This window comes from Chelonia mydas, chromosome 6 (assembly GCF_015237465.2).
Source record: "Chelonia mydas isolate rCheMyd1 chromosome 6, rCheMyd1.pri.v2, whole genome shotgun sequence".
Taxonomy (NCBI): domain Eukaryota; kingdom Metazoa; phylum Chordata; order Testudines; family Cheloniidae; genus Chelonia; species Chelonia mydas.
In genome coordinates, this window is record NC_051246.2 from 112,196,603 (window position 1) to 112,221,752 (window position 25,150).

General features: G+C 38.4%; 1 protein-coding gene across 15 annotated transcripts in view; it reads left to right on the top strand.

Moving 5' to 3' along the window:
• TRAF3 (TNF receptor associated factor 3) overlaps positions 1-25,150 on the top strand; it is an 87,804-nt gene that overhangs the window by 47,944 nt on the left and 14,710 nt on the right. For 13 of the 15 annotated variants that reach the window (XM_037900995.2, XM_037900991.2, XM_043548197.1 and 10 more), the window contains 6 exons: positions 649-753; positions 1,590-1,757; positions 7,780-7,860; positions 11,154-11,228; positions 13,125-13,217; positions 18,905-19,045. In XM_037900995.2, coding sequence (XP_037756923.1) covers positions 649-753; positions 1,590-1,757; positions 7,780-7,860; positions 11,154-11,228; positions 13,125-13,217; positions 18,905-19,045 — 663 coding nt within the window. The remainder of the gene's footprint in view (positions 1-648; positions 754-1,589; positions 1,758-7,779; positions 7,861-11,153; positions 11,229-13,124; positions 13,218-18,904; positions 19,046-25,150) is intronic. The other 2 variants (XM_043548198.1, XM_037900992.2) reach the window with 1 other exon arrangement.

Sequence of the window (25,150 nt, forward strand, 5' to 3'; positions counted from 1 at the left end):
TTCTACAACTCAGTTCAATCCTTTGTGGTCTTTCTAACTGGGAGCTATTTGATCACTGTCTTGGCATATCTATTTTTATTGCTGGGCATGCTGTGCTCTGATGTATGCTTTGTTACTACATATAGGAGGCTCTCTTTTATTCTGCGTTAATCACTAAGTTCTTTCCTCATTTGCAAAAATTTGTTTTACCCCTAGTCTTTCCCCCAGCCATGAGTGACTTAATTTCCCATTAAAAAAAATAGCTTCTGTAGGTGAGAGAGACAAGCTTTCAAGCTTACACAGAGCTCTTGTATCTCTCTCCAACAAAAATTGGTCCAATATGATAAATAATCAGAAAAATATTTAAAACTCAAAAAGTAGGAGTAGAGGAAGGCTTTCAGTCCTCTTTATATACCAGAAAGAATTAAAAAAAAAAAAAAAAAAAAAAGAGACAGGCCCTATTTGTTTTTTCTTTGTTAGGTCGCCTCACAGTCTGTGAATTGTGTGGTTTTTTTCTGGTTTACAGTGTCAGTCAGCTCCCTGCACTCCAAGCCTGAATGAACTAATATTGCTATTGTGGAATTGTTTTTAAAAGTATTTTTACTTTATTTGAAGTTATGTTCTTAAACTGTTTTTAAATCTCTAAAACAAAGTGGCTTCAAATTACAGGTATTTAAGGATAACTGCTGTAGGAGAGAGCTTCTTGCCCTTCAGATATATTGCAGAAATGAAAACAAAGGCTGCAATGAACTACTAACGCTGGCACAACTACTGGTAAGCACTGTGATGCCATCACAAGCTTTCTTTCAAATTAAAGAATGGGAAAATATACAGAATTCAACTTTAATCCACCTACTTCCTGATTAATCAGTGATGTGAGCTAATCTGACTGTTTATAGAAGTTATCATAAATAGTGTTTTTGAAACTCTACTTTTAATTGATCTGTCAAGAATCTTAGTCATAGACCAAAATTTTTGGTTTGGGCTGCCTAAAAATCCTTCAGCCGGAGTCCTGTGTTCTTAGTATCTATGAAAATCAGGCTACTTATTTAGGTGCCTAAACTTTAGACTCTCCGTTTGGAAAAGTTTGGCTATAATGTTCAGATTTTGTAAGAGCAAATCTCACATTCTCATTTGGAAAACCTGTAACATGCAGTAGCTTTGCGGACCTGGAAGGCTGATATGTATGTGGTTTTTCACTGTGCTATTTTTTTTGCTATTTCATATATTTTCTTTTTGAGTTTGAATTCCTTTTTGATATTTCATTGTTACCAGTTTTGGGCCTCTAATGTAAAGGTTATTCCACTTATACTTGAAATTGTGATGCTTCTGGTACTTCTGAATATCTAAGATAATCTGAAATTTTGGCTCTTCAAGACATAACATAGCAGTCATCTGAGGGTCAGATTCTAACTTCAGAAATACATATCTCAGTAAATCCATTACTGTGTAGTCATGCACAACAGCGTTAGCAGATGTTCTGAGGTACAGCATGGTGCACATCTAAGATTAGACTCTGGTCCTGAGTTTATTTTGGGAGAATTATCTTTCATGGGTATGATGAGAAGAAACATGTAAAATTTCATTAACTTGATTGTTTTATCTTACAGATGCATTTGAGAAATGACTGTCAGTTTGAAGAACTTTCATGCCACCGTGCTGATTGCAAGGAGAAAATACTGCGGAAGGACTTGCCAGACCATGTAGAAAAGACCTGTAAATATCGGGAGACTACATGTAAATACTGTAAAAGCCAAGTCCCAATGATTACATTACAGGTGCAGTGTTTTCTTCCATCACTAAAATCAGTAAATTACATGTAATGTAGAATGACCAATTTTCATGTTTCTTTTTCAGCAACCATCAGAGGTATTGGGCTTTCAGTCTTGTATAAGGCAAAATTTGCTTCAGCATTTTTGAATTCAAAAGGAAAATATTCTAACTGTCAAGATATATTTGCTGTCGAGGAAGTTGTCACAACCCAAGTGTAAATTAACAGGAAACATCTGAACACCAGAAATTAAAAAAAAACCCAAAACTGTGTTTTTCTAAAGTACAGTCTTCACATGATGCAGGGAATAACTGCTACATTACAGTAATTTTTTGGCATACATTCTTCTATTCCATCCTATTTAAATTGGTATATTGTGCAAATCTACCATCCTAACAATATACCATCAAGCAGGAGTATGTGTTTCAGAAGAATAGCACATTACCATTTTTCCTTTGTTTGGGTGCCTGTGTCATCCAGAACAGCTTTACGTCACCTTTGCAGTTGTGCCAGGGAATTAGATACTTCTTCCTTGCCAGCTTATACAAGAGTAAGAAAATGAACATAACATCAAATTCAATAATACCTACTGTCTCTGCATATCATGTACCATATGCAGTCATATTTAGAAAGCATTATTATTATTTTTGGCCCAAGAGTAGGGTGTCTGGTAAGCAGTGTGTTATAAGTGGGATAGAACTATAGGATAGAGATTGGGGCTACCATTCTGGTCAAGTGTGGCAGAATTTGTGGTGGTTCAGTGGCTTGGATTTGTATGTATGTTATCACACTCCTGCATCTTATGATATTGAGCCCCACTCTGATATATATTCACTGTATTTATTTTTAATATATTTGTGCAATGTTTCCATGTCTACAGCTCCCTGGACCTCTTAGCGAATGGCTAGAACTTTCCACTTTCTAGTACTTATGTTCTTAGCTATTACTGTTAGATGAGGACAAAGCTCACAAGGGTATATTTGTGAAAATACAAAGCAAATGTATGTATGTTAACAGGAGGCATTGGTGATTTATTTAATATGATTTGTATAGAGGCATCTTAGCCTCTAACCCTGTAGGCATTACTATACGGAGACAAATATATAAATAAAATATGGGAGAAAGGCATCAGAATCTCTATTGTGTGTATACAACATCTGCCTTTCTCCCACATGTTCGTCCAGATTTAGTAAGTGATATGAACTAGTAGATGACTTTCTGAAATACTCAGGGGTCTACCCCGCAGTGACTGCCTAGGTTCATCTTTGTTACAGCTATCTTTCCGTATCTGTCCAGTACATTTAAGGGGTTCCTGTAAGCTGTGGCAGTGCAATGGTTAAATTGCAAATCTGGAAGGGGAAAAGCCTTTTTTTTTTTTTTTTGAGTACACAATGTTTCATCTTATTTTAAACATCACTCCTTTTATTCAGAGATACTGATTGGATTGTTAAGTTTTTTTTAAAAACAAAGATAAGATAACTTAAGTGCATCATTGTAACTAAGGAGAGAGGTTACAGCAATGCTACAGTTTTGGTTATCTTATTTTTATACAACTGGTCATTCCTTCTGTTCACTCAGCTCTCAAAACTGTTAAGGGAAAACTTGAAAGTCTGATATCTTTAGGCTTGAGTTGTTGGGGATATGGCCGAATTGAGATGTCTAAAGCCATTCTGCACTTAATTTTTAGGGGTTAAGTATTGTGTCTGTAGAGTAAATCTTAGTGATTCTTTAAATATGTTCATACTGAATCCAGACTGGGTTCCTGAATATCTCATATTTTTTATTCAGGGAGCAGAAAAATTAAAAGGTCTAGTCTTATGAAAGTGAGATTTGAATAACAGAAGCAGAAGTTTCTCAGCTTCTCTTGGTGCATTTCCTGAAACAACTTAGTTATGCATTTTTGTCTATAATTATGTTATTAGACTTTAATCTTTCAAGAACTGTATTTTTATATTTTAATTCCTATCTTTAACAAGACCAACAGTTACTTTTGATTTACACATACTGTTTTCTGTAGTTCCAGGGGAAAAAAGGAAAAAAGTTTGAGCAAGTATTTTCCCAAAAACTCGATAAAATGAGAGCATTCTAAAAAGTGTAACTTCATCAGAGACCATAGTATTTTTTCAGGGCCCACAAAGGGAATGCACTTCATACTAAATAAAGTTGTATACTGAGACATCTAATTTTACATCAGTGGTTCCCAAACTTTTGTACTGGTGACCCCTTTCACATAACAAGCCTCTGAGTGCGACCTCCCTCCCCCTTGTAAATTAAAAACACTTTTAAATATATTTAACACCATTGTAAATGCTGGAGGCAAAGCGGGGTTTGGGGTGGAGGCTGACAGCTGTCGACCCCCCCCCCCATGTAATAACCTCGTGACCCCCCCGAGGGGTCCTGACCCCCAGTTTGAGAACCCCGGTTTTACATGTAGTAAAAATCTGAGGTATTAGCCAGTCCTTTTCATATTTTGCTTCTTTATAAACTTCTTAACAAGAGCAAGTTTGTAAGTACAGTTCTTCTTATGCTTGTACCAGCTGCTACTGACCTGGACATTGAGATATCCCTGAGAAGTGTCTTGTCCCCATGAGAGCCTATGGTCACTAAGGATTAGTTTCCAATTTGGTCTGATCACAGATGGTAGGACAAGCTAATTGCACAAATGGGAAAAATCTTCCCTTGCTTTTCATCCAACATTTTATTTTAACAATCTGTAGATCTCAAATTAAAACTTTAAGTGCTTATCCTGGAGAATTGAAAGGCTCTGTAAGGTTAAAGGAGAGTGACAAGAGTTTTCGGATGTAGCAAGTGGTGTTATAGATGGCAAGCAAATGCTTTGTGACTAGTGTAGGGGAAGGCAAAAACGTTTCAGTTCTGTTGAAAATTGTGGTTAAAATGAAGCACTGAAGCATAAAAAGGGGAGAGCAGGAACCTTTGTAGAGTTAGACCAATGCCTGCTTGTTGTAGGAGATCAGCAAATCAAAAGTGTTAGGTGTTCCTATATTCAAAATATTAATGAAACTAATAATTTGCAACATAGGACCAGCTTCCAATCATAGTGGTTTTGGTGTTTCAGGGGCGCAACAATAGCCACAGCATTAATATCCTGGAGGAGCAGAGATCAGCCACTGATCATGCCATAAAACAACAATGCCCACATTCTTTTAAAAACCTGGAAGAATGTAGTCTGTGACATTATACAAATGCTGATAAATTTGGGTTTATTTTGGAATATTACCTGACTATACTTGAGTACCAAGACTTAGTCTGGTTGTAACCAGACCACTCAGTTAGATGAAAGAAAGATTTGCTTTGTGCAGTCCATCTGCTCACCCTGAGCTTAAGTTCATCTCTGTTGGCCTGTGCAGACCATCAGGTTTTTAAGCACATTAATAAGTCAGGCAGGCATTTCAGGGACTTGAACAGAAAATGAAAAGCAGCACAAACATTTTTTCGAGACTGTACAGAGAAAAAAACCAAAGGTATGCAAATGGAAACAAAAATAATTTTTCTTGTTTCATGTATGGTTCATGTCTTCATAGAATCTGCCTGCCCTGCAGCGTAGGAAATCCCCTTTGTGGCTGACAGACTATTTAGATAGTGATATGGACTTGCAATTAAAATTTTAAAAAGCACAAGTATTTGTCTAGTCTATACTGCAATGCTTTATCTCTCTAGGTGAATTCATTTCTAAATGCAATTTTATTTCATTTTATTTGAAGCAAACATAAAGCTTTTGGTACAATACAACATATTCCACGGTCCAGTGTGTCTTTCTGGCAGACAAAATTGCTCATTCTTCAAAGCAAAAACAGAAGTGAAAATTGTATTTTATTATTAAAGAATCAAAGTATTATACAGAAAAAGAGAATTTTTAAAATTGTTATAAAATGGGTTTGCATGCTGCTTTTGCTATTCTGAAAACCTTGTTATCTTAGCCTAATTTAAGGCAAGATTATGTGCAACCTGCATCTCACATCATATGGAAGAGTTGAGAGCAGGTTCCATGGAGAGTGGGTGCCTAGGGATGAGGAATGAGCTCTTCTGGTCAGAATGGAAGTAGTAGTATTCTACTCCTGGAATAGGGACCAAAATCAAATGCGTGTTGAAGTCATTGGAAAGACTCCCATTGCTTTCAGGGAGCACAGATTTGGGCCATGAACCAGTAGCAGATTACTCACCTCCTGAAGCAAGGGGGGAAACCAGAGAATTGTCAATGATTTACATGGTGCCCTTTACTGTGGGCTAAGAGTAAACTTTCAGTCTATCCCTTAGTCTTTCAGACCTGTATGACCTAGTGAGAAATGGATGTAAATTAGGAGATGAACACAAAAAATGCACTGTGGTTTGATCAAAAGGAGCTTTAAATAAGCTTAAGTATTTTGATGTGTAGTGCAAGAATTCAGTATCAAATGGTAGAGACTCAAAATTAAAGGATAGTCAAAAGAGTGAATACCAGTATATGGATTTACAGGGTTCTCTGACATTCAGAAGCATAAATAAGTATAAAGCATAAAGTATTCTTGTCAGCAAGTTAAAGTATGGGCTGGATGAAAGGACTGTAGGGTGGATAGAAAGCTGTCTAGATCGTCAGGCTCAATGGGTAGTGATCAATGGCTCCATGTCTAGTTGGCAGCCGGTATCAAGCAGAGTGCCCCAAGGGTCCGTCCTGGGGATGGTTTTGTTCAATATCTTCATTAATGATCGGGAGGATGGCGTGGGCTGCACCCTCAGCAAGTTTGCAGATGACTCTAAACTGGGAGGAGAGGTGGATATGTTGGAGGGTAGGGATAGGATACAGAGGGACCTAGATAAATTAGAGGATTGGGCCAAAAGAAATCTGATGAGGTTCAACAAGGACAAGTGCAGAGTCCTGCACTTGGGACGGAAGAATCCCATGAACTACTACAGACTAGGGACCAAATGACTAGGCAGCAGTTCTGCAGAAAAGGACCTCGGAGTTACAGTGGACGAGAAGCTGGGTATGAGTCAACAGTGTGCCCTCGTTGCCAAGAAGGCAAACGGCATTTTGCGCTGAATAAGTAGGGGAATTGCCAGCAGATCGAGGGATGTGATCATTCTCCTGTATTCGACAGTACAAGAAGGATGTGGAAAAATTGGCAAGAGTCCAGCAGAGGGCAACAAAAATGATTAGGGGGCTGAAGAACATGATTTATGAGGAGAGGCTGAAGGAACTGGGATTGTTTAGTCTGCAGAAGAGAAGAATGAGGTGGGATTTGATAGCTGCTTTCAACTACCTGAAAGGGGGTTCCAAAGAGGATGGATCTAGACTGTTCTCAGTGGTAGCAGATGACAGAACAAGGAGTAATGGTCTCAAGTTGCAGTGGGGGAGGTTTAGGTTGGATATTAGGGAAAACTTTTTCACTAGGAGGGTGGTGAAGCACTGGAATGGGCACCTAGGGAGGTGGTGGAATCTCCTTCCTTAGTAGTTTTCAAGGTCAGGCTTGACAAAGCCCTGGCTGGGATGATTTAGTTGGGGACTGGTCCTGCTTTGAGCAGGGGGTTGGACTAGACGACCTCCTGAGGTCCCTTCCAACACTGATATTCTATGATAAATATCTGAAGAGCTTTCCAATGCACTGTATGGTGGTATTGGAAGGAATATCGTCTTGGCAATTATCTTTTCCAATAATGCGCACTCCCCTACCTGCTTCGTGGGATAGAGAACTTCAATTTTATTGAGGTTTTATTGATAAAGCATGATGTAAACTGCTCTTCTTTCCACAGGAAAATATGATAAATCCTTTATTTTTCTGAATCAAAAACAGTTGAGAAATATATATCAACTGAAAACGTAACATCTGTGTTTGTTCCTTCCAAACATTGTACAAACACGAAGTAGCCATGTTAACTGTACTGCTCACTGTATAGCACCATGTGAATATATATTTTTAATTACAGCATGGTAAGTTACATCTTTTTTCAGGCAAGTCCTGTTATAAAATGGTTTGTAGTTTTAAATATTGATAAAATATAAATTGTAATTTGCCTTTTTTCTTTTCTTTTAGAAACATGAAGATACAGACTGTCCCTCTGTCGCGGTTTCATGTCCTCATAAATGCAGTGTTACATCACTCTTGAGAAGGGAGGTAAGAAGTCATGCCCAGAGTTGTGCTAAAAATTAAATAAATCCCTGTTCAACAGTGTTCACCTTAGAACTTTGTTGTTAGTAAGATCTCGCAAGAATTTTGCCAGAAGCCATTTCCTTATTACGATGTGAGATCTAAAGAAAAGGCTTATCTACCACTACAGTTAAGTGTGATAATTTTTTAATAATTTTTTTAGTGATTTCTTAGGAAATTATCTTTCAGAAATTACTTCCTTAATTTTCTGTATTTATTACACATGGTTTGTCAAAAAAGATTAGCTTTTATCTCTCTTAATGAAAACTGAGTTAGAAGCACTTATCGAGGCCAGTAGAGCAGAACCTTTGGGTAGTGTTAGGCAGCATGTATTCTTCAAGTCTCAATATTCAAATAGAATGATAAATCTAAAATATAGTAGCATATACTGACATTAGACATCATATGGCATATAAGACAGAGGTACATGCTGACCTTAAATGCTGTTTTGATTTTGGTGTCCTCATCTCAGAAAAGATCATAGCAGATATTGAACAGCTGTTGTGTGGAGTTGGTCCATGCAAGAGATTAAAAATATTGTTAGGACTGTTAAATTCGCAAAGAAGGAGAATAAAGGGCCTGACACTTAGATGTCATGGTGGTATAGATGCTTTAGAAATATTTCAGTTAAACCGATTTAGCTGATGCTTAGTCAGCTAAATGCATACTCAATACAAGGACAAGAGGGCACTTTTGATTAAATTAAGAGGCACCAAGTTTAAATCGTCTAAAAGGAAACACTGTGAAACTCACTGCCACAGGATAAATGTTAAGTAAATAGTTTAATCTTATTCAAGAAAGGATTTAATATTTAGTGTCTGTATTTCATACGATTGGGATAAAATTACTGCTTTATGGTAAAATTTACCAGTAACTGAGATAAAGAAGAAATTTCCTCTTGATGTTTGCTATTGCTATAGTGTAAATGGACCATTGGTCTGTTCCAGTATGGCATTTCCTGTGATCAGGTGCAACAGACTACTAAAGCTTCTAACATATGTAGAAAATTCAGTTAATATTTTGAGCCGATAAATTTCTTTTGTATCTTGTGGTGTTTGAATGTATTCCTTTATTTGATCCAGTATTAGTAGTATCTGTAAAGGCTGATGTGCATATTTTTCTAAAAATAAATCCTTTTGTATGATCTAGAATGGGGAGCACATATTTGTCTCCAGCACTCCTTAAAATATTGTCATTTTTTTTAAACTCATTTTTGAGGTATCTTTTTTTTCACTGATAACCCAAAAAATCTAATGGAGTATGTTCTCCTGACATAGGAATACATCATTTTAGTGTTACAGTAAGTGAATAATCATATTTAGTGCCCAAAGTGTGCCAGGTACTTTCCAACTCTGTCTGCCCCAAGGAATGTGCAATCTAAAATGTATACTAGGCCTTGTGCATTATTAATAAACATTATGCTCTTGAGAAGATGATCTAGGCATCTGTCTAATAATATAAGTGGAGGGCCACCTTTGGGGCTCAATTCTGCCAGTATATATTAACCAACTGAGATCCTGATTCAGGAAAGCACTCCTTCTCATAATAACACCTATACATGTTCTTAAATCCTACTGAAGTCAATAAGAAATGCTTAATTGCTGTCCTGAGTAGTGAGGGACTTAAGAATGAAGTCCTTACTACTGTGAATTGTCCCATTAAAAACAATAGGTCAACTCACATCAATAAGCACAAGTCTTGATGCGAAGGGTTGGCGGAATTGGATTCTAAAAGTTGTTGGTAGGGTTGGATTTTAACCAGCTGCCATCTTGCCCTGCATCATTTTGTTGACTATTTCATTTTTTTCTGATGTTAAGAAAATGAAGCCCAGTTGGATAATTAGGGACAGCCATTCTAAGGTGATATAGGCAAATGCCTGCCTAACAGTTTGGCACAATACACCATTTTCTCATTCTCAATAGCGTACAAAAAGTGAACATGATATCTTATAGAATAATCGCAACTCTTAATATGTGTGAATGGTTACTGGTTGACACAGTCCTTAGTTCTGAGGAGGTGAAAGAAGCCGTGCCCCCCCCCCCCCCCCCCCGAAATCTTGTATAGCACGTGTACTTTTTCTTACCTGATTTTTATTTTTTTTTCTGAAATGTTTCTTTTGAACTTTCATTGTGAATTTCTACAGCAAGTTGTTAAAACAAAGTAGATGTTGCATATGCCGGGGGGGGATGAGTTATGCATCTCAAAATTAGATTTGAAAAGCCTTGTTTCTTTAGCACCACAGTTTCATATGCAGGCAGGATCAGTTCAGGCCTTTTTCTGGAGGTGGATGAATTGAGGACCAGAGGGCTTACTGTGTGCAGGTCTTTTTAAATATCTTGAACTCAGTCGAGCTATAAGAGTTTACACCAGGTGAGGATCTGGCCCCTAGGTCCTCTCTTCTCTGTATGGAAATAAAGATCTTAAGGCACTTGTCAGAAGAGGTGAGGTTTGTCATGGTGTCCTTTACAAAATGGCCCTTCATTCCAGCTCTTAGGCAGTTTGCATCATTCCACTGCCCTGTCCCCTAAAAATGGCTGCATTTCATTATGGCTCTGTGTATATACTTCTGTGATTTTATTTTAAAGGACAAATTATTTTCTGTGTTTATCATCATTCAGAATATTGGATCTGTGCAAAATACAGGCCTTTTCCTACTTTAAAACATTGAATCCTGTGTACTGCATTAAAATGTGACTCAACTGCACCCTGGTATAAAGTATTTGTCTGTTTCATGCAGTATTTGTTTACAGTCTTCATTGTTTAGTTTTGTTTTATTTTAAATTCTGATATTGAGAATTGCATGTCATGTTTTGACAATCTGGTCCTAATGAAACTAGAGTTAGAAAAGGCGTATGTTACTACAGTGAAACTGGTCTTAAGTGACTACCCAACAGACCAGCAAAAATCATTTGTCAAGTAAAGATTGACCTTTAATTAAAGTCAAACAAAAATGTATGGAAAGCCTTGGGTTTCTTTAAAGTGGCATTTTTTTTAATGGGGTTGCCTACAGGAATGGTCTTCAGTGGATGTTTCACTGTATATTAAATGTGTCTCTGTATATTGTATTGGCATGTGCGTGTGGTTACATGTGTATATACAGTTTATGCACTCTGAGTAAGAGTGGTGATAATACGCACACATGTACTGTATGTTTTACAAATGGCACACAATACAAATCTGATAATCTGTGCCCTTTATATGTTCTGAGCATTATCATGCAAACGTTTTCTGCCAAAACTCACATTTTTTTCCTATTGCAGTTGAATGCACATTTGTCAGAATGTATTAATGCCCCAAGTACCTGTAGTTTTAAGCGTTATGGCTGCACTTTTCAGGTCAGTATATAACAATTATACTTCCCAATTGATGAAAGTCTGCAATAAGAAAATTTAACATTTTGACGTGAAAGTTCTGGACTTCTCTACTCTTGGTTAAGAAACATTCATCCAGTTGCATGAGTGATTAAGACTATGCAGCAGGTGTTCGTTTTTGCATATATTTTTATATATATAAAATTATAAAAAGCACATACACATACTGGCAATATCTTGGGATTTCAGTTAGCCAGTTACAGATTCTGAGATCAGAAGATATTATTACATTAAGAACTTTAACTTTTCTCTTCTTTGAAATAAGAGAAAAATAGTCATTTTTTTTCTCTCCACAAGCTGTCTAGTAATTTCAGCTGTTCTATGGAAGTTATTTAATTTTTTCCCAAATTAAATTTGTTTAATTTCTTCTGTTTGCGCCTGTGAATATATACGATATGATTAAAAATAGGTTGGCCCACTTAGAATGTTTGTTTTATGTACATTCATATATACATTTGTATATATGTGTATGTGCCTATAGGTGCATAGTCAAACCACAGCATAGAATTAATAAAAATTGCAGATTAAATCCTAGAAGTCACCACAAAGTAAGAAAAAACTTTGTGTAGTTTCAACACTGTTATTTCCATATTTGCAATATCTTACTTTTCATACCATGCATCTGAGAGTGTCAGCGAATTCTGACAGTTTTACAGTAAAAATTTAAAAGCTGCTGACAGGAAAAACGGAATTTATCAAATTAAATGCCATAATTTTGAAGCTCACTGTGACCTATGAAACTAGATTTTTGTGTACATGTGCAATCTCTGTGCAACACTCCTATAAACCTTCTTTCCCATTGATATCTCAAGGCTTGTTTTAAGTCTCATTGAAGTCAGTGAGAGTCTTTTCCCATTAACGTCAAAGGACTTTTGATCAGTCCCTTAATATTCTGCCAGTGTAAAAAAGAAAGCATTCAACAATTTAAACACAGAAAGTACAGTTCCTCTCTCAACTGTAGAAATAATTAATGGTGTAGCACTGCCCACTGTTATGTCTTATGTATCACTGTTCATTCTTTTTATGTATGTATATGTGTGTATATATGTACATATATCCACATATATATTTTTGAATATTTTATATAGAGTATATACATTGAAGATCATTGAAGCTTTTCCAGTTGCTTGCAACATATCTAGCATCTAAACAGATATAAAATGCTTTGCAAAATATTTGCTGAAGTATAGTGTGAAGTAGAAGGTAACATGATCTGCATCTTATGTACTCTGTATATTATCTATGTGTGTTTTGTAAACTTACAGTGGTTATTTGTACCAACATTTGCAGATTGTGAAGGTGCAGGAAATCTGAACATCATAAAGCAACAATGGATGTGTCTTGCTAACTTTCTATAATGGCAAATTAGCCACTGTAAACTATTTTAGTTGACAGATTCTACAAAGTTGGCAGTTTCCAGTGATGATAAATGTACATTAACTGTTTTTCTTTCATATTCACATCAATGGAAACTTTACAGTAATTTATAAAATGGTTAAAGCTATTATTTGTGGAATCAGATGTTTGAGTTATGTGACTTGTTTTCTGATTTCTTTATTATAAAAGTTTCTAGGGATGGTTCTAAACAATTCATTTTGTAAATCTTTTCTCCACTTTTGTTTCCTCTGATAAATAAGTACAATGGAAATATACAGCAGTTGGATAAAACACTTGTTTTTAAATGTATCTCTCACTTCTTTCATAAGTTCCCAAGTAGATTTCCGCTCTATTTATATTTTTTATAAAGTACATCTGTGTACCAAAATATATGTAGTGCTGGTTTTATAGTCTTGTGTTATATTATTGGTTTTTTAAAAAAAGTGAAATTGGCTAAAATGTATAAATTCTTTGTTGTCACAGGGAACAAATCAGCAAATTAAAGCACATGAAGCCAGCTCAGCAGTGCAGCATGTAAATTTATTGAAAGAATGGAGTAATTCTCTAGAAAATAAGGTATATCTTCTATTCACTTTAATTTTCATTAATTTTTTTAAATTCTATAAAAATAGAGGAAAACACTTTTGTTCAGAAGCTGTTTGGAAATACAGCTAAACCACTAGTAGGCTCAAAAAGCGGTAAAATGAGTCAGTGTAACATCAATTTTATTACAATAAAAGAAGAAAATTGGCTTCACGAGTAAATATGTAATTTTTATTCACGTGTTGCTATGAATTTAGTATTTTAATATTTAAGTTATCAAACCAGCTGACATTAAATTTCTCCTTCAATTACTTTTTCTTATGAAAGAGACGGTTAGGAAAAGTACTGCAGTGTTAGGAGCTGCATCTACCTGTGTATTTTTCTGGAGATCAGATCCTGGAAAAATCCACATACTGAACCGGCTTCATTTTTATTTTAAATTTATCAAGAGCTCTCCAAGCTTCTTGGCCTGAAGAGACTTTTATTAATTGACATTCTGTGTTACTCTCAGGCAGGCTGGTTTCTGTTCTGATGCTGGATCTAACTAAGTTCTCATTGTGCAATGCTCACTTGGAACTCTTGTCTTTAAAAGAGTTTTGGGGACTTAGGGGAATTTATTGGGAGACCAGATGCGGCAGATCACCTCACTAACAGCTTCAAGTCCTTTGAATGACTTAATTTAGAGCATTTAAAGCAGGCCTTTCATAGGCTATGACTTCAAAATATGTGTCAATGCTGCTCCCAATCAATAGTGAAATGAGGCAACCCATTTTAAAATGACAGGTCTTAAGAGGGTCAGTGTTTTAAATAAAAACATTATTTTGATGGCTTAACCAAATACTGAATTACTTTTAATCCGATGGTTTCAGAGTAGCAGCCGTGTTAGTCTGTATTGGCAAAAAGAAAAGTAGTACTTGTGGCACCTTAGAGACTAACAAATTTATTTGAGCATAAGTTTTCGTGAGCTACAGCTCACTTCATCGGATGCATTCAGTGGAAAATACAGTGGGGAGATTTATATCCGTAGAAAACATGAAGCAATGGGTGTTACCGTACACACTGTAACGAGACTTAAGGTGAGATATTACCAGCAGGAGAGCATTGGAGAGGTTTTAGTTGGGGGCTGAAGATGATGGCTAGTGGCGTTCTCTTATTTTCTTCGTTGGGCCTGTCCTGTAGTAGGTGACTTTTGGGTACTCTTCTGGCTCTGTCAGTCTGTTTCTTCACTTCAGCAGGTGGGTATTGTGGTTGTAAGAATGCTTGATAGAGATCTTGTAGGTGTTTGTCTCTGTCTGAGGGGTTGGAGCAAATGCGGTTGTATCGTAGAGCTTGGCTGTAGACAATGGATCGTGTGGTGTGGTCTGGATAAAAGCTGGAGGCATGTAGGTAGGAATAGCGGTCTATTGCCCCTCTGCCATGGACAGTCTCTACGTAAAAGAATAAATAGACACAAATCAGACATCAAGAATTATAACATTCAAAAACCAGTTGGAGAACACTTCAGTCTCTTTGGTCACTTGATTACAGACCTAAAAATGTCAAAAACAGACTCCAACAAGAGACTGCTGAATTGGAATTAATTTGCAAACTGGATACAATTAACTTAGGCTTGAATAGAGACTGGGAGTGGATGGGTCATTACACAAAGTAAAACTATTTCCCCATGTTTATTCCACCCCTCCCCCCCACTGTTCCTCAGACGTTCTTGTCAACTGCTGGAAATGGCCCACCTTGATTATCACTACAAAAGGTCCCCCCTGCCCCCGCTCTCCTGTTGGTAATCTCTCACCTTAAATGATCACTCTCGATACAGTGTGTATGGTAACACCCATGGTTTCATGTTCTCTGTGTATATAAATCTCCCCACTTTATTTTCCACTGTATGCATCCGATGAAGTGAGCTGTAGCTCACGAAAGCTTATGCTCAAATAAATTTGTTAGTCTCTAAGGTGCCACAAGCACTCCCTTTTTTTTTTTTTTTTTAATCCGATGTTTCTTAACAAATTCTCCTAAACCTAAAAGTAGAAAAGTCTGGAGCCTCTTTAGCCTGCCTTTGAGTGGGAGTGAATTATGTGAAGGCATATATTAAAGTAAGAGAAAGGTGAAAGCAATCCAGATGAGAGCCCTCTGGCAAATGGATATGTAAGCCTATGACTTTAGTCAGTCTACAGAAGTTTATTTGCCAGAGTTCACTGAACTATATGGAGAGCAATTTCCCTGTTGTGCTAGCATTTTTCTTCAGAGCCCAACTAGAAATCAGTTTCTTTTGCGCAGGAGGATTCTAGTGTGCTTTGATTCAGGTATATTTCTGTGTGTAAATTTTAGTTTCACTGGAGAGGAGAACATCATCTCAGTTTACCATCACCTTCAAATCTAAGAAGAAATTCCCATAATTTAGTGGTAGTGTAGGTGCTGTAAATGTTTCAGCTTTAACAAATACAGGTTCATATTCTTATTTCCTTTTTTGCTAATTTGAGTCAAGCTATAAAATTTATTTTACATAATTAAAGAGAGCCTCTTCCCTGTGACTTACAGTATATTTTTCTTATTTTCCATACTGCACTTTAAAAGAATTGCAATTGCCCTGATATGTGCTGTATCATTTAAAAACGGTTGAGCAATTCTGTATCTTTTTCTTTTTTTAGTGGTAAGAAAATAAATGCCTCCGTGCAATTTTTTTTCAGTCTTAGGACATAATTGCTTATCACTGTTGTCTTTTTGCACTTCCTGCTTTGTAAACTTCTTCCTATACATAATAAATGAGTTGAATCACTGGAAATCCCAGGACAGTGCCAAGTTACCAGAATAGCTAACCACATATCACATGTCAGTGATTTTATTGTCGAGAGGTGTAATAAAATGGATTGTGACTTACTTTAACTGGAAGGAGAGGACACTAACTCATGGCACTGAATGCGTTAGGGCAGAGAAGGAACTTCTGCTGAAGAATATAGGTGAAATCCTGGCCTCACTGAAGCCAATGGAAGTTTAGCCACTGAGCTCAGAGAGGCCAGAATTTCATCCTATGTACTTAACTGGATTTGAATGGAAGGAAATAAAAGAAGTTAACTGCTCCCATTCAGGATGATTCTTTGATGACACAGAACACCTAAGTGGTGTACAAACTGAAAACCTTCAGGCTTGCTGTATATAGTCCCTTCCAAAGCATTTGCTAAATGATCACCTCAGTAAGTGAATATTGCTGTTGACAAAAAGTAAAGAGATTAAACAAATTTAAATCAAAAGTTTGGTAGTAGGGAATCTGAATTTCATGATCTGAGTCTTTCTTTGTAGTGGGACAAACTAGAAGCCTGAATCAGAATACCCTGGAATTTTGGGATGCTGGGAATTGTGACTCAATTCAAATTTTGTAGCTTCTCTAATAAATCGTGCTATGTATGCTTAAATACAAAAGCCATGTCATGTGATCTAAATGTGGAGATAACTAATCCAATCTTGTAAGGAATGAGAACTGTTTTCATTTCTTATTTGGGAGCGTGAATTGGTTTCCCATAATAGAATTCTGAAATAATAAAATAATACCTTAATTGATTAAATGCTTTTGGAAGACAGCAAAATAGCATGCACTGTAACATTGAAATATGACTAGTAAGTGAAGAAAATTCATGATTCTTGATTTCAGGTACAGTACGTAAAATACTGATAATAGTTTTGTTTCTTTTTGTGCTCCCTTATTTTAAAATTGATATACTCAAATTCAAAAGGCACAAGCCAAATGAAATTTGAATCCTGTATATTTATTTATCTCTGTTCATGCATGAGTTACTTTCAGATTACATTTGGTGTAATGAGAGGTTTGTCTGACTAAGGACTGCAGGATATGGCCCTGTAAACTGTATGGAAAATCTCAGTACAAGACAGGGCATATCTGTAACTTACATAAAAATGGAAATACAATACCAGCAGCACAAGTGCAACAGGCTTGTGATCAGGGGGTATGGAGAGGAAATAATGAAAGAAAGGGAATGGAAATGTCACTATTAAGTCAAGAACTCTGATTCATTAAGGAAAAGTTGGATGCACAAATTAGAGTAGCTACCCAGAAGGTCTGATTTATGTGGAAGGCAAACTTTCACATGGTTAAACTGTTCTTGAAAACTATCGCCGGTACACTGGGCATGCTTTCCTTCAGTGACTGGCAGTTTTCTCTCTCTGTAATGTAAGGAGAAAAAATCCGCTTCATGCCTTATTTCTACTAGGCCTTCTTGTGTCCTTGTAGAAATGTGGTACAGGATCTCGTTCCAACATGCATACCTGTTGGGTGGGATCTTGTCCCCTTAAGATTTCAGTGCTGTTGAGCACTGTTAATTTGTATGGGTCTTCAGCGACTGTTCCATTTTGTGGGAATGGAAATCATTTTTTCTTATCTTGCCTTGTAAAGATCTAGTTCTTGACTCTGGGCCTGGCAGTGAAGTGACAACAGCGGAAAATACTGAAACAAGGTTTTAAAACAGCAGAAGTGGTGGGGCACCAAGAGTCATGGCCACCTTATGGTATAAGTCAAGGGTGTCTGAACCTGAGAAGCACTAGAGGTTGTCTTGGGGTTTTTTAGTTTTATTGTTTGAATGCGGTGTAAAATAATTAGTCTGAAAGAGGAACTTCCACATTTATTTAATTGGATCAAAAATGGTGTTTCGTATTGTCTGTCTATCAGAAGCAATGCTGAGATGTAATGAGTCCAACATTGTCTAGATGTCAGATACTTTGTTGTACTGTTGAATAACATATAGATAATATATGCAGTGTAATTGTAGCCATGATGGTCCCAGGAATTTACCTCACCCACCTTGACTGTCTCCTATAGCTCATGCATACTTCTTGCCAGAAGGAAATTGTGTAAAAGTGTAACACATGCAAGCAACAAAAGTAGTGATGAATAGATTGCTTACACTCTTTTATACGCTCCTTGTGGCTCCTGATAGATGTTCCACATAGTATTCCAATAACATGGCTGATGGCTTAAAATGAAAACCAGTCACAAACAAATAATATTTATGAAAAGGTGTGCCCATACAGAAAAAGAATATCATCACTAACACTCTGTGCATCCTCTTTGTCTCTTTGGGTGCTAGTAGACGCTTTTGGGTTTGCTCTGGACTGCACAGATTCTATCTACAGTAATATTAGTTAAGCTGCTTTGACCACCTTTCTTTGGTACACAGCCATCCATTGCCACACAATTACCATAGTTAGTGAGCTCATTTAAATTAGGACTTAGATTGAGAGAGTAGAATTTACTAATCTTCCTCCTTCCTACATAGGCCTTTTCAGTGCTACTTTTCTTTGGCATTTCTCTTTAAGCAATATTAGTATCGCCAACCCCAGTCTGGAACTAAATAGGTTGCTTCCTCTGTATGTCTAACCACCTCCGTGTCGAGGAGTGAGGCGAAAGCCTGGACACTAACCTATTAAATAGTGACCCACATAAACAGTTGTGTTTAGAAGTAAGATTTATTGCTGCTTTTGCATATCGCCTTTTCTCATTTATTAGGCCAGGTTGTATCAGTACAGCACTGTGGGAGTGGGGAAAAAATTATTAGAAACTTCAGATTTTTCTGGTAGTATTTTAGCCATGGAGAGAGATTTTGCTAGGATCTCTCTTCTGAGCTTAAGGGGAAATCTCTAGGACAGTTTTAAAAAATGAAGTTGCAGGTATTTTTCACAAGTTTTGGCAGGAGTAATTGTAGAATTTTTTCCAGGTGGCCATGCTCCAGAATGAAAGTTTGGAAAAGAACAAGAGTATACAAACTTTACATAATCAGATTTGTAGCTTTGAAATAGAAATTGAAAGACAGAAGGAAATGCTGCGGAATAATGAATCTAAAATACTTCATTTACAGGTAAGAATTTTAGACTCTCCCCATTAAAACAACAATTACAGTAGCTTCTGTTCTGTGCCTTTACGCTTGCAAAGTGAGGTGTTCTAATTAAAAAAAAAAAAAAAAAAGTTTCACTCAAAAGGAGGCATTTACAATATTATAAAATAAAGTTTTGAAATATACCTTTTTTCCTGCTCAGTAGCTGGTTTTTCATATGTAAATCTCTTGATGGGTTTAAAAAGTTTTCACTAAAACGTTAAATTGACTACTCCACTTTAAAAAAAAAAAAAAAAAAAAAAAAAAAAAAACTGTATTGCATGAAAAGCCTAATTTTTTAAAAAAAATAGTTTAAAGCTAAATAACACTTGGTCAGAGAAGCAATTGTAATCCTAAGAATTTAATTACTTTTTGCTGCTGTGTAAATCAAAAATCTGCTTAACAGACCACTTGCCAAACTTGAAGCAAAGGCCAGTTAAATCCCTTTAAACTGTCCTATGCTCACTCTGTATTTCCTTTCTCCTTACTGGTACTTAAGAAGATATTCATCATGGGTGAAATTCACCCCTATACAGTCAGCGCAAGTCTGTGCACTGCGTTTGAGTAGATGTTTTTCTCTCATATATCTTGTGACTTCGTCCATGATCCTTTCAGAGAAAATAGTACCTTTTCACCCCCAAGGATCCCTTTATAAGCTATTGTATAAAGGCACCGTTGCAAACAACATTCTGACACATCCACCTCTAGAGTGGAACATAGCAGCTTTAACTGCACACTACAGTAGTATATATCAATTTTCAAAAGAATGTAGATAAGTGTCATATCCAGTTGATGTTCCAAGAGAAATGTAGGTATTGTAGGCAGAATGTAAATACCCAAACAAGAATATCACAGGGGTTCAGTTTTATGTCTCTTCCAAAAGTTGGCATGTCCAACAGGACAGTGCCCCTAAACCACTATGCTGGGGACATTGCTTCAGTACCATCTAGAAGTCCCATCTATTTGAAACATCAGCACTACCTCCCACAACACCTGTATCTTGGCCTCTCCTGTTCAAGTAGTGATGCTGCCTGACTCTGCTTAGGTGGTGGCCAAAGATATGGTGGCATGCTTGCAATATTGCATTCCAACACTGTGGAAGTAATTCAGGGTAGTGGCATACTTTTTCTGTATTTTTCCTATCTTGGCATTTCCTGGTGCATTGGAAAACTATTATTGTATTTCTTTGTATTGTGTCTATGGACCCCAGTCAGAGATCAGGACCCCATTGTGCAAAGCGCTGTAAAAACATATAACAAAAATATGATGCTTGCCCCCAACAAGCTTGCAATCTAACTCTAGTGCCGTGAATAAATGTGAAGAGTCGACTTATTGGTGTGCTTTAAATGTATGTGTGCCTCTGTATTCACTGCTGCATGACTGTAGCACAGTGGTTCTCAAACTGGGGGTCGGGACCCCTCAGAGGGTCATGAGATTATTACATGGGGGGGTTGTGTGCTGTCAGCCTCCACCCCAAGCCCCGCTTCACCTTCAGCATTTATAATCATGCTAAATATAAAAAAAGTGTTTTTAATTTATGGGGGGGGGGGTTGCATTCAGGGGCTAGTTCTGTGAAAGGGGTCACCAATACAAAAGTTTGAGAACCACTGCTCTAGAATGAGGTAGGTTATCTTGAAAGTGAAAGTCTTTTTACATGCAATTCTCTCTTAATGGGTAAGGATGGGAAAGGAAATATAGGAAAAGGTATAGCAATGTTTAATGAGGTCTTGGCAACTTATTGTAATTTTTCAAAGTTGCTCAAGCCATGGCACTGGTCTGGTTCTGTTTAGAAGGGGTTTGTGTTTTAAAGAAATCCATTTTAATCCAAATCAAATAGATGGCCCTTTGGAGGTAGAGGGAGATTGAAGAGTCCCCCCCCCCCCCCCCACCCCCTTTACTTGTCCTATCGCCTTCATTATTCCAAGTCAAATAGTGGCTTAATGTTACTTCAGTCTGATTTCTCCACGTGCTGAAATCCTGGTCTCCATCAAATCTGCAAGGGCAGTCTATGAATATATCCTAGTTTGATTTCCTATGAATTCTTTGGCCAGTCTCTGTCATCCAATAGGAGCTAAAAGCATTAATTACCTGTTGTGAGCTATTCTTCCAGACTGTGTTGAGCAGCCATTGAAGTACCAAAGCCACAAATACTTATAGTGTAGTACTATGCAATCTGTGTTTGGACAGGCATTAATTGTTCAGCATTTGAGTCCTACGTGTACTGATAACTTTCAGTATGATATCAGTATTAGTTGCCATTCAACCTTCCTTAGTATTGGGAACAGCTGTGTTTCATTGATTACAATTGGTATTGTTGTCTGCTCTGCAAGTCACTTTGGCAACAGCATTCTTAACAGTTCTTCTGAGCATAAAAGCATCAAAAGGCATCTGGGTGCTGGCAGGAACCTCAGCACTTAGGACCTTTTGGTTCAGTCTAATTTTCTCTGTACTGGTCTCCAAGGTAAATTTTAATACTTTCTTTGATTCGGTTTCATCAGTTTGCAAAGGAGTCACAAACAGTTTTCTCAGCCACCATTTCATGGAAGCAGCCTGTGTTTTAAATCTCCATTATCAATAGATGGTAATGCTCTAGAAAAGCCAAGTCTTTCTAGAACTTTAAACTACTTCCAGTAGTGTCCATATGGGTGTTCCACTGTAGGTGTGTCTGCGTCCCTGCACCTTTGGTCACAGATTTTAGATAACAGTGTCTGTTTGGCCCATACATGCCCTCTCCCTCCCTCGTGCTCTGCCTCAAGGCTAACTCATGCTGGAGGGGCGAACTGTCCTCGTTTCCTTCTCAACCGCGCATGGTCAGAGACAGAGCACATAGCAGTCCACTTTCTCTTTCCTCAGAGTTTTAGAGTTCACTTTCCTAGCTCCTATTAGAGTTTCCATTTCTTTTTCTTAGCGTTTAGGGTTTCTGTTAGGTTCTCCCCCCCCCCCCCCCAATTAAAAAAAATAAAATTTCTTTATCCCTGTTTTCCCCCTTTTTCCCCTGTCTGGGAATTGCCCTCAGTAAGGGGCATGCCCAGTTCTCCTGTGTTTAAGCAATGCCTCTCCTGTAGGGAGCAGTACCAGTTACAGATGGACACTATTGTGGCGTTCGGAGCCTCAGAAAGGCTCACATTCCGTAGAAGTGCACCTTCTGCCAACAATTGAAGGTTATATCCAAAAAGAACTGGGATTAAAGTTGAAACCCCTCCTCATGGACGGTGCTCTTAAATTGACATCTGACCCCAGTCCTGAATCCCTTCCATGGTAAAGGTCGTCCCCGGACTCTTCAACTTCTGAGAGAGAGACGAGGAGGAAATCTTCTGACTACCCTCGCAAAGTCTCCAGAAAGAGGGCTGCAAGCCTTCAAACTGAGCTCTTGACCAGCTAAAGGAGATCCATGGCATGATTGGTCACCTCTGCACTGGCGGCACAAACAGCTCTGAAAAACGGTACCATAGGTCAGATAGGTCCTTTGGTGCAGACACTGCCTATAAGCCTAAAGACCTGAAGGGCACAGGCTCTGAAGCAGCAGTATTGCCCGTCAAAGGCAAGAGCAAAGACCATACCATCTCTGTGATGATGGTACCAAAGTGGAAACCTACGGTGCCAACTACTTTCAAATAACCCCTGTTGGGCCGATCATCTCGCTCAAGATCTCCACCAATTTTCTCGGTACCGGCAAGTCGGCACCAGTGAGTCAACACAGACGAGCCCTGTCAGTACCAATCACACTGCGGTGCCATGGGAGTTTCCTTTTTCTAGTGATGTCATGGTGGCTGAGACTCCAGAGTCCCTGCTGCTTGGTACCAGGGCCCTGGTAGCAAGCCCATCTTGATCCCTGCAGTCACCACCAGTGATGGGGTGTTCAATTCCAGTCTCCTTGTCTACTCCGCCGCTATACAACGAGGACTCAGGTAGTGACCAAGGTGATATCCTCTCACAGCCTTCACACCGTGGGCCATCTCTGCATCAACCAGGGCACTCCCCATTATACCCTTGTTCTGAGCCTCAATTCTCCTGATATGGCTGCCCCTGGGAACCACTACCCATGCCCTTTCCATCACCCCAGTGGCCATACTGGGACCCATGGGCAGCCCACAGGCATCCTACTTCTTGGACATTTGGTGTTTCCTACCAAGAATTGATAAGACTGTCTTCTTCAGCTTCTGTATCTAGAGCCCCAGAACCTCAAGAAACTTTTGAGGAGCAAGAGGCCAGGCTAGAGGAGGAGGTTACACCACCAGTGAATATCTCCTCCTTCTCCCCAAACGAGGTGGTGATGCCTCCTCCACCATCCATGGTGGATAATTTTAAACTATTTCAAGATCCCACAAAAAGAGTGGTAGACACACTACAGATTCATAGATATTAAGGTCAGAAGGGACCATTATGATCATCTAGTCTGACCTCCTGCACAATGCAGGCCACAGAATCTCACCCACCCACTTCTGCGATAAACCTCTCACCTATGTCTGAGCTATTGAAGTCCTCAAATCATGGTTTAAAGACTTCAAGGAGCAGAGAATCCTCCAGCAAGATTCTGCTGGTGGAAGTGAAAGATACCCACTATAAGTTAGTGGATATATTGTACACCTCCTTTTCCTCCTGAAGACTTGCCCTCCCAGTCAGTGAGGCACTTCTAGATCCTGCAAAGGTCATTTGCCAAATGCCAACCTCTACCTTACAAACATGTAAAAGGGCTAATAAAAAGTGCTGTGTGTCCTCCAAGGATGCAGAATTCCTTTTTTCACACCCTCCACCTAACTCCATCATTGTGGATATTGTGAATTCCCGTGGCCAACAGCATCATACTAAATCCACTCATTATGACAGAGACTGGAAAAGAGTTGATTTATTTGGTAGGGAGGGATACTCCTCAGCAACTTTGCAATTCAGGATTGCAAATTATCAAGCTTTAATGGGGAAGTACAACCACATCAACTATGCTAAGCTTAATACATTTATTGACCATTTGCTAGACGCACAATGGAAACAGTTTCAAGCAATCATACATGAGGGTCAGTTAGTAACAAGCACAGTGCTCCAGACCACACTAGATGCTGCGGAAACAGCAGCCCGCTTGGTATCGACGGTGGTGGCGATGTGATGGGCGTCGTGGTTACACTCTCAGGACTGCCGAAAGAGGTACAAATGACGGTCGAGGAGCTCCCTTTTGTGGGCTCCAAACTTTTTAAAGACAAGACCAATGCCTCACTCCATACTCTTAAGGACTCTAGGCCACACTGCGCTCACTAGGGATCTACACACCAGGACAGAAATAGAAATTCAGTCCTCCATCATCCTATAGATCCCGACCGCCCCAATACCTGTCACCACAGCGTTACTATGAGCCACAGCGATATAGAAGCCTAGAATTCAAAGGCATAAACCATCACCACTCAATCCTTAGCATCTCAGCCCTAGACCTCAAAACACCAGTTTGAATGCCTTGGTTGAGGGCCTTAGAGACCACTCCCCACAACTTCAGCTGCAGCCTACCAAGCTTTCACATCCCTTTGGATGTCACCTCGCTCTTTTCCTCCAACACTGGGAATACTAGCTTCCAACAGATGGGTTTTGGAGATCATACGTCACCACCCTCCCTCACCATCCCTCTTCAGGGACCTTTCTCACGAGACTGTAAAGAGAGGAAATAGATCACCTACTATTCTTAGGAGCCATAGAACCCATTCCTGTATGCTTCAGAGACAAAGGCTTTTATTTCCAATATTTCCTAATTCCCAAGAGAAAAGGAGGTTGGAGAGCCATACTAGATCTAAGAACACTAAACGAGTTACCTGAAGGCACAAAAATTCAAGATGGTCACACTTGTAGTAATTATTCCATCTCTAGAGCAGGAAGACTGGTTCTTGACCCTCGACCTCTAGGACACCTACTTCCATATATTGATCCAGCCATCCATAGACGATTCCTCAGGTTTACCCTTGGTCAGGACCATTACCAGTACAGAGTACTTCCCTTCAGCCTCTCCTGCACACCTAAAGTATTCTCCAAGGTCCTTTCTGTAGTAGCGGCTCATCTATGCACCGTCGGGATCGTGATTTACCCTTACTTGGACAACTGTCCCCTCAGAGC